This window comes from Mytilus californianus, unplaced genomic scaffold (assembly GCF_021869535.1).
Source record: "Mytilus californianus isolate M0D057914Y unplaced genomic scaffold, xbMytCali1.0.p SCAF_2, whole genome shotgun sequence".
In the NCBI taxonomy this organism is placed as follows: Eukaryota; Metazoa; Mollusca; class Bivalvia; order Mytilida; family Mytilidae; genus Mytilus; species Mytilus californianus.
This window is the reverse complement of record NW_026262668.1, coordinates 10,956,942-10,967,132: the sequence shown is the minus strand read 5'-3', so window position 1 is coordinate 10,967,132 and position 10,191 is coordinate 10,956,942. Positions and strand designations below refer to the sequence as shown.

The 10,191-nt window shown below is 33.0% G+C and overlaps 1 protein-coding gene across 1 annotated transcript; it reads left to right on the top strand.

The window, feature by feature from the left end:
- Positions 1-323: 323 nt before the first annotated feature.
- On the top strand, positions 324-10,191 carry LOC127727897 (uncharacterized). The gene is made up of 9 exons (XM_052235060.1): positions 324-546; positions 2,318-2,435; positions 2,803-2,903; positions 4,345-4,486; positions 5,128-5,222; positions 6,076-6,181; positions 6,531-6,615; positions 8,023-8,224; positions 9,972-10,191. Exons 1-9 carry the CDS (start codon positions 409-411, stop codon positions 10,086-10,088), a joined length of 1,104 nt encoding a protein of 367 aa, XP_052091020.1. The 5' UTR covers positions 324-408; the 3' UTR covers positions 10,089-10,191.

Here is a 10,191-nt window from a genome sequence, read left to right as displayed (position 1 = left end):
AAATAAGGGCCTCAGATACAAATTTCTTCGAAAGATTAGATAAAGAACAGGAGCTACATTCTGAACAAGTAATTAATGATAAAATAAAAATTAGCCATTGAAGAGGGCAAATGAAAAGACTTTGGCTGTTGTCTGCTCTATGGTCGGGTTGTTGTCACTTTGACACATTCCCCATTTCCATTCTCAGTTTTATCAACAAATTACATCATTCAGCAGTTTTCCGTTATGTTAAGTTTTATTTTCTATATTTAGTTATTTAGAATACGAGATCGTTTTAAAGTAAACAAAGACAATCGTATTTTATTTATCTATATTTAGTTCATAGGACATGGTGGACAAACAAATTTTATCTCGATAACTATTAAATATATACACGTATAAATCATCCAGCACGTAACACAGTAAAATATGTCGTCTAAATCTTATTATGGCTATGTTGATGAAGAAAATCCAGAATTATTTGACATTCGGGCGATGCCACCACAACCAACGGAGCTAAAATTAGGTCAGCTTCCTGCAGAGACTATAAAACGATTCTTTGAAGACGTAAGTAATAAGTGTAGAATAGTATTTATTTCTGGTTTGAGGTGATAGATGCAAACATTCAATGACAAATTAATTTGTTGTTCTTTTTTTTTAATAAGAATGCAATATCAAACTTACTGAAACCAGGAAATGCAATGCATCTTACTTACTGGAGTTAAGGACTGCAATATATATTGCTTAGTGGAGTCACCCAAAATGCTAAATCCCTGGAGCGATAGAACATACCTATTTGAGACAAGAAATGCATAAGATCTTGCATGTTGGAGTAAACAAATACATGTGCAATAGAACTTACTTACAGGAGTCAAGAAAGGTATTTGACCATCCACTAATCTTTGTCATTCTTAAATTATGATGAATATAGCCAGCTGCGAATGTAAGCGTTCAAATAATAAGCACATGTTAATGAAAATATTTTTACGTGCAACAATTGGTCAGATCTACCCAATAGATTGGCACTGATGCACGTGCATTATGGTTTATACTTAGATCATGTTGACACTTTTCGCACAATCACATTCAAGAAAAATGAAATTGGCATTTTAATATTTCACATGTAACTATTTGTTTTGAAGCTACATGGACCTTCTTGACCTACACATTGAAAGAAACAAATTAAACATTTTAAAATAATTTGTATTTGTGACAACCCCCATAAAAATGTCTGGATCCGCCCCTGTACATCTTCCTTGTTGGAACAAAGAAATACAAAAGGAGTCATCAAAAAGAGAGGCGAAAGATACCAAAGGGACATTCAAACTCATAAGTCGAAAATAAACTGACAACGACATGGCTAAAAAAGAAAAAGACCAACAGACAAACGACAGTACACAAAACACAACATAGAAAACTAAAGACTGAGCAACACAAGTCACACGAAAAACCGGGAGTGCATGATCTCAGGTGAGCCGGAAGGGTAGGCAGATCATGCTCCACATGTGGTACATAGGATACTTACTTGAACCAAGACAAATAACAGAACGTACTTAATCGCGAAGTCTTGATGGTTTTAAGGTCAAGTCACAGTAAATGGGCTATGTCACAGATTTACTTAAAATATTGCATACAACGTTGACTCGTTGAACTTCAATTAAAGATCGAAAAAATAATGCATTTATCTCTTTTATTTTCTGAAATACCACTGATTGAATTCTTTCAAAATAGGTGAATATTTGTATAGAAAGCACATAAAATCGGCGAAAAACGTTCTTAAATTTGTCTAAAATTCATCAAATTTCCATTTTTTAAATACATAGATTATTCTTAAAAAACTATATGTCGTTGGTACACAAATTTCCTTTTAAATGATGCAAAATAATAATAGGGTCACCATTCAAATTGGTGTAGTAGGTGAAAAAATACCACAAAACGTCGAAATAGTCGTACCGTCGTCGCGTTGTTGGCCGTAAAACTTCGATTTTTGACGTTATTCACTGCCAACAAGGTAACAGATTGGTAAATACACCAAAAACTAAGTCGGTGACCATATGATTATTTTATATCATTAAAAAGGAAATTTATGTACCATATAGTTTTTAAAGAAAAATCTATGTAGTAAAAATTGGAAATTTAAAGATTTTAAGACAAATTTGTGAAGGTTTTTCGCGGATTTTATATGCTTTCTATACAAATGTTCACCTATTTTGAAAGAATTCAATCAGTAATATTTCAGACAATAAAAGAGATAAATGCATTATTTTTCCGATTTTCAGATATAATTCAACGAGCCTAAGTTGTAATAAAACTTACATGTGTTATTTATTTTTTCCAGGGCTTTATAATTATAAAAGACTTTTTTAAGCCAGAAGAATTAAATCCAGTCAGGGATGCAATAGATGAGCTTGTTGAAGGTCTAGCACAAAAACTCTACAAAGCAGGCAAAATAAAAGGTTTGGATATATATATATAAATACACATGTTAATTTTGAAATAAAAATGTTTGCTATATTTAGTTATCAAACTATAATACTAGTTCAAGATTTACAGAATGTGTCAATTAATTTTATTTAAATCTCAAATGATTCCAACTCAACGCATCAAATGATATTTAAGTACATGTTTTCCATTTCAAAGATTTATAATTTGAGTACAATGGTCAATAATTCTCTTAAAGGACAGTGTTGTTTTATTAACAAATTTTTCCTTGCTTCAAAATACACGAAAACAATTTGACATGTGTATAGAAAAATTGCCGTTGTTTGTAGAATTTTTCAGTGAATATGGATTATTCCATGTTGCCGTTGTCTTGTTTTGTAGAATTATTCAGTGAATATGGATTATTCCAGCGTCTTATAAAAATAGACGAGGCTTTCCCTGGTGCAAATATTATTCTTCACAAAACAGGCAACCTTCCTCAGGTAAACTTATTTTGTATACAAATCATACATAGCAAATCTATAAGATGTGGCATGATTGCCAGTGAGACAACTCTCCACCAGAGATAAAATGACATAGGATTATCAGCAAATCCATGAAGATATTCTGTCATGATATAATGTTGATGAATAATATCCCAATAGCTCCAATAACAGGTAAAATAGGATTTAATTCCGCTACATATCCCTTGAAACTTGTAAATGGCAACACTAAAAAAATTCAAAAGAAATTTTAATAAACAGTGACAGTAACATATTGGATATAGATGATATAGCAGATTATCCACCGCGAAGATGGAACAACTGACCAAAACATTTCCAAAAATACCAAGCAACAAAATAAGAATGTAAATCCAAAACAACAGACACAGAAAAAAGTAAAATAACAAAAATACCGAACTCCAAGGAAAATTCAAAACAGAAAGTCCCTTGTCAAATGCCAAAATCAAATGCTCAAATACATCATATTCCTGACATGGTCCATTATACTGACAACAATGTTTGACATAATAAGTAAAAATGTCAAAAATTGGGATACAGCAGTCAACATTGTGTTATAATCTTAATCACTATAAAAAAAAACAACTGTGTCAACAAAGAAAAAAAAGGCATATAGACAATCTACAGACAAAGCTAATAAGCAAAAATGAAAGACAAGAATACAAAAAATGACCATAGCACAATAAACCAATGGCGGGATGTATAGATACCAAGCCATGCCAAAAGGATATTACCAAAAAATGGACTAAACAGTAATGGTTAAAGATATATAAAGATAAATAAAAAGAACACTATAACACGTAATTCAGATGATAAACAACGTCAGTAGCTAGAATCTATACTTCAAGGCCAGCATTTAATATGTGTGAAGTTGATACGAAATATTTACCAACAAGGTTTTGGTATCTTCCAATGAACATTTTTTTTAGAAAAAGGACGAGACGTTCTTTGACATAACCCTGCTTCATCAAATTTTTGCACAGACACTGGCGATGTTTTATAAAGTCTGAGTAGCAGCTGCATTGACGAAACTGTACTAGTACCACAGATTTTCTAAGAAAATTAAGATTTTTTATGTCTTTATAGTTGTAGTAAACATTCAATACGGGTTTTCTATCTCTTTTCAGAAAAAAAGTCATACAAATACTAGTATTGAAATATATCTAAAAACTGTAATGAGAGAACATCAAATATTAACATATAGATAATGCAAGTAGGAGACCATTTCTCAAAATGGAAGGAAACAGGCATGCATACGAACATTAAACTCTTTGAAAAGTTTGAGCAATGTCTATGTACGAACTCCTACTGCAAATATCTGATTATGTTAGTATATCATGTCTCAAGTTAAGCTCCAGCACGGTAGTTTGTCAAATGGTACTACTATTTAAAATAGTAACTTGTAGAAATATATTATTTCCAGGCTTTCCGAGACTTATGGTCCAATGAACGCTTACTCAATATAATAGAGCAGTTGATTGGTCCAGACATTGCTGGTTCCCCGGTGTGGAACCTCAGGACAAAGACGCCGAAGAATGAAGCAACGCTTGTTCCTTGGCATCAAGGTTATTTAAGATTTAAGAACAATTGGTTTTGAATATTATTATGTAAGAAAAAATAATGTTGCTGTTAGTATATGATCTCAGAAAAAGATGATGATGATGATAATAATGATGAAGTTCTTACTGTTAAATGCCGCGATCTTAGCGGAGAAGCAGCAAATACATATTACCAGGCATTTGGTTTGAACAGGCCAGGGATCTAACCCACGACATGCTACAATAGTTATCAAAGGTACCAGGATTATAATTTAATACGCCAGAAGACGCGCGTTTCGTCTACATAAGACTCATCAGTGACGCTCAGATAAAAAAAGTTATAAAGCCAAACAAGTACAAAGTTGAAGAGCGTTGGAGGCGAGCACGCTATTACGAGTCAACCGAGACGATTTCGGAAAAAACGATTTTACAAAATAAGATGTAACATGCATGGCATGATACGCGATTAATTCATTTCTGTGGATGCTTACCATATCGACGACTAATCTCATCCTGGTTGGTAATTCATTCAAACGCACACCTAATTCAGTGCGATCACGTTTACGTTCACATCATAAAACAAACAAAGATCGAAAACCTATAACTACTTATTTATATACTTATTTATATGATTCTTGAAAAATCTAAGTATTTTCTTACCTATTCAGATAGTGCTTACTTTGACAATGACTCGTACAAAGTGTTGATACCTTCAGCTTGGATACCTCTTCTGGATACTAATCAATTTAATGGAGGCATGGAGGTAAATTTTTACTATGGTATTAAACCATTCAAGAAAATGTGTATAAATATCAGAGCCTAATTATCTTTGCTGAATTGTCAAGGACCTTCTGTTTAGAAGCACCTTTTGATCCCATCCTCTAAATTATTTTAATAAGTAAACTTTCCAAACCTATACTCGAGATCACCTTTAGAATTTATCACATTAACACATCACAGGATCAAGCAATGATAATGGGCTCTGTTCTTTTACCAAACAATCAAACAGAGAAACTTAAATATTTTCACAGTATATGATAAAAAATTGATAATGACTTCATGCTATATTGATTCTGGTATGATGAAATGGTAGATCCCATGTTAAAACTAATTGAATTGGACAAATATAGCATGCGTCTGATCCTGTTGGTTAAATCTGGTATTCTACCGTCTTGTCAGTTGTGATATTAATCAAGACTATCAAAACATAAATGAGAGAAATTAACTCATCATAGATACCAGGATTAAAGATGAAAATTTTGTATGCTAAATGTGCGTTTCGTCTACAAACGAATCATCAGTGACGCTCAAATAAAAAAAAAGTTAAAAAGGCCAAATAAAGTACGAAATTGAAGAACATTGAGGATCCAAAATTCCGAAAGATTTTGCCAAGTACAGCTAAAGTAATCTATTCCTACGGTAGAAAATCCTTAGTATTTCGAAAAATTCAAAGTTATGTAAACATTTAACTTATAATTATGACAATTAATTAATGATAATTCATGTCAACACAGAAGGGCTGACTGCTAGGCACTTAGATAGAGACTTATTTTAAGGATCCGGGACATAGAAAAGAGTAAAGGCTGGACTTAAACATTTTTCGAATTACCTTTCAGATGGTAAAGAAGGCACATGCTAAAGGCAAAGTAGGAAATCATCAGTGTTGCTATGGAAACACGTGGTATGTGATGATGGATGAAGAAGAAATGTCAAAGACACTTGGTTAGAACGAGTTCTTGAATAGCCATGTTTATTAAGACTCATAATGTTTTGTGTTCTAAATGTTAAGAGAGTCCAATACATCTAGCTGTATACGGTTGAATATTGGTTCTAATGCTTGCATCTTTCAATCTTTTAGGTGAAAGAAAACACGTTTGAAAAAAATCGTTGAAGCACATTTAAGAAAAGTGTACAATGAGTCGAATATAAAACATTCATTTCAACCCTAGAATAAAACTATATTACCATTATAAAGTCACAAAAATTCGTGCAACGATAACGGGTTATAGAAACATATAATGATGCTGAACTTCTTTTTTATTATTATTGACAAAATATAATATTTTAACAGATGTTAATATAGAAAAAGAGTCGCAGAAATGCGAAGTACCTTATGGTGGAATAATACTTTTTAACAATATGACTCCTCATCGCAGGTAAATGTTTGTCTAGCTACATTTTTGTAACCAGCATAAATTAGGAAGTCTTTTCATTCTCATGTAGTTTTATATTTATGTTTCCACGTGTACTTTATATAATTGAGTCATTCCGAATACTGATTGCACATTGTTATACAAGACAGATGTATTAAATTTAATATACTTTCAATTCAGAATATTCAAGAAAATAAGTAGCAACCATAAAGAATTTTAATGAAAAACAACATTCCCACCATTTATGTAATCTTCAAACAATACACTGAACTACACTAGATCAGGGTGAAAAATGAAATATTATACATTAAAAATCTGGTTTATGTGTAGAGAAATATGTTGTTAGTTACAAAAAATTAAAAAAAAACATTTGCGACTCCCAAAGATTTCTTTTGAAAATATTTACTCCCGATCACCCATTTGTCTATTGCAAAATAGTCTTAACTTTATTTGATGAATATTCATATCCTTCCGAATATAGTACTGATAAAAATGACAAAAGAAATCTGTAAAAAATGAATTATGACCAAAAAAATGCTGGGAATGGAAAACAAAATACAGATTTACTGATGTGAAATGTTTTCTAGATATATCTTCTCAAGGAAAAAAAAATTAAAAAAAATCATAGAATGACAAAAATGTATAGGACGCTCATGATTTGTCGCAATTCATTTACCTGTGGTAAATTAAGGCACAAGTAGTTTACCGATGTTAAATATCGTAAATCGAGTAATAGATAACAGACAAAACTGAGTGAATCGCATGAACTTCAAAAGGAGGGAGTCCAGTTCGTCAACAGGATAAGCATCTCCTTCTATGCTTGCATCAACCGCCATGCTAATCCATGCTAAACCATACTCAATCAAAATACCACAATCGGAAATAGGACACAATCGGTATTATTATATACCAGACGACGTTACTGGTATCTTATATATCAGACGACGTTACTGGTATCTTATATATCAGACGACGTTACTGGTATCTTATATATCAGACGACGTTACTGGTATCTTATATATCAGACGACGTTACTGGTATATAAACATCTAAAACCGCGAAAGCCGCTAGTGAGATGAGATATATACACATCGTATGGGGTCAATCAATACCATAAAACTTATGTATTGTCAATTTCAAAGTTCTTCCTTGTTAATCTGTTGTATTATTGTAAAGATTACATCCCTAACGGAGTCCGCATATATGGTGAACATTCACGAGAGTAACGTATTAACTGATATTCGTAAAGGCCGTACGACGGAAAAGAGGATATTTAAAACCTTCTACTGTCAACACTAATTTTTCACACTATGAATTTCTAGTTCATGGCATAAAAACGGCTACTTATTGATGGACATACTAGGGACCAACTACAATTCTGTTTTTAATGTAAAGTGTCTTCTCATCTAGCCTTCCAAATGTATCAACCGATATAAGATGGAGTTTGGATTTACGTTGGCAGCGACCTGATGCACCTTTTGGGCTATGGAATTTAAAACCAGGGGTCGTTATGAGATCATCGACTGATCCGAAACTGAAACCAGACTGGGACACGTTTTGTTCTATAGATAGAACAGCAGCACAAAAAGAGTCTATTAAAGATTTTGTAGAGGTAAGAGAAATGCTTAAGCTTCAGATTCCAATAAGCCTTTATTCTAATTTGATATCTATTTCATGATATCAACTAGTGTATTGTTTCGTTTGATCTTATACAGAGAAGGCTGATTTGGAAGCTGAAAAGGGACTTTAAAATAAAGAAACTTCACTGCGAAAAAAACCCTTTTGAACCTTTGTGAACAAATTGATTTAGAAGTGGTTTCGTAGCCTAAACCGGTTCGATAAATGTATTCAGCCGATCAAACTAATTTGCAACTGTTTGATCCCAATAAATTCAAAAAGCCTTTTAAAAAAGATGGTCCAGTCTTCTCTGTGACAAGGTCAATTCCAGCTTAACCATTCTGACGCTCGTAATAGATCTGAAACTTCTCATTACATATTATTTCCAAAGAATCAGATCTAGTTCTGCTATAAAAGAGGGACGAAAGATACTAGAGGGACAGTCAAACTCATAGATCGAAAACAAACTGACAACACCATTGCCAAAAATAAAAAGACAAACAGACAAATAATAGTACAGTTGACACAACATAGAAAACTAAAGACTAAGCAATACGAACCCCACCAAAAACTGGGGGTGATCTCAGGTGCTCCGGAAGGGTAGGCAGATCCTGCTCCACATGTGGCACCTGTCGTGTTGCTTATGTTATTACAAATCCGGTAAATAGTCTAATTCGCTAGTTCACATTCGTGAAAAGGGAAGGGTATTATAGTTACGACATAAGGAACATATCCGATATCATCTGTGAAACGGTTATTCTATAACGGTCAACCAACTCGTGATGGCGTCCGTAAAATTTACGAAGGGATGATTTCACCATTTGGAACTCTTGGTTTAATAGCTTCCTTGTGAGCAGCAATCCTCTATCAAGGAAATCATGATAGGAAATACAAGCCCGGGAATATCGTATCAATAGGGAGATATATACTCCGTATGCAGGCGCTGCTGGAATGTTGCTACATAGAAATGGAAAATTCACAATTGGGAAGCTGAAATCATCTCTTTTGTCGTAAAGGTTCACCACGTAGCAGAAAACTTATTTTCTTTCAGCTTAGATATACCAAATGTCACATTTTTATTATCTTTGTAGAGAACTTGTTTACTGATCTTTAAATGAATTTGTTAGGTCCAATAGCCATAATAAGGTGAAAGTATGTTCAAACAGAACGAAATCTAAAGCTGATCTGGAAATGATCACTATACAATCATCAACCCAGTATAAGCTCAATGCATAAAACAATACGGAAAGCTGGGGTGAAATTTCATCTTTACAAAATATCCAAGTCCAAGGGTTATACTAGAAATTAGCCAACACATAGGCAGTTTATTTATACTTCATTATAAACAAGTAACTATATGATAAAAACTTAATCTTTACATTGAAATCCATTAAAAGGGCCATTTTATTCGTTTTAACCTCCCAAAGGTATTATTGCTAGTGACAACGGCCATGTTGAATGATCAGATAATATCAGGAACTAATTTTAAATATGGTTCCTTAAGATGAGCGTGACCAAGTTAAGTTTCATTAAATATTTTTAAAACGTATACTGACGGACGACAACGGACGAACGACGGATCCCAAAAACAATAGCTCACGCTCACTCTATGGGTATATATCCAAGGGTGTTGTTGGGTTAACATACGTCAAATATGTCTTACTGCCATGCTTTGATTGCAATTACCTTGACCTGCAAATGTTTATATTTTCTTTATCTATAAATGAATTATTGTTTTGAAGGTTCCAGACGATGAGTTTGATACAACTATTCAGGGGCCATGGATGAAAAAATGGGAAATAGTTCATATGAATGCCCATACGGATAAACATGAAGAAGTAGAGAGAACAAAAAGCTAACAACATATCTATAGGAACTGTATAATGCAAAGGTGTAATCATGCGTATATATGAAAAAACTAAATTTGTAAAACACAGAACAATAAAAGGGTGTTGCCATAAA

What these genes read in the sequence shown, in the direction of transcription:
- LOC127727897 (XM_052235060.1), top strand. Translation starts at nt 409, where the DNA reads ATGTCGTCTAAATCTTATTATGGCTATGTTGATGAAGAAAATCCAGAA. An exon ending in TAAAACGATTCTTTGAAGAC is followed by an intron (nt 547 to 2,317) that starts GTAAGTAATAAG and finishes TATTTTTTCCAG; the next exon opens with GGCTTTATAATTATAAAAGA. An exon ending in CAAAGCAGGCAAAATAAAAG is followed by an intron (nt 2,436 to 2,802) that starts GTTTGGATATAT and finishes CTTGTTTTGTAG; the next exon opens with AATTATTCAGTGAATATGGA.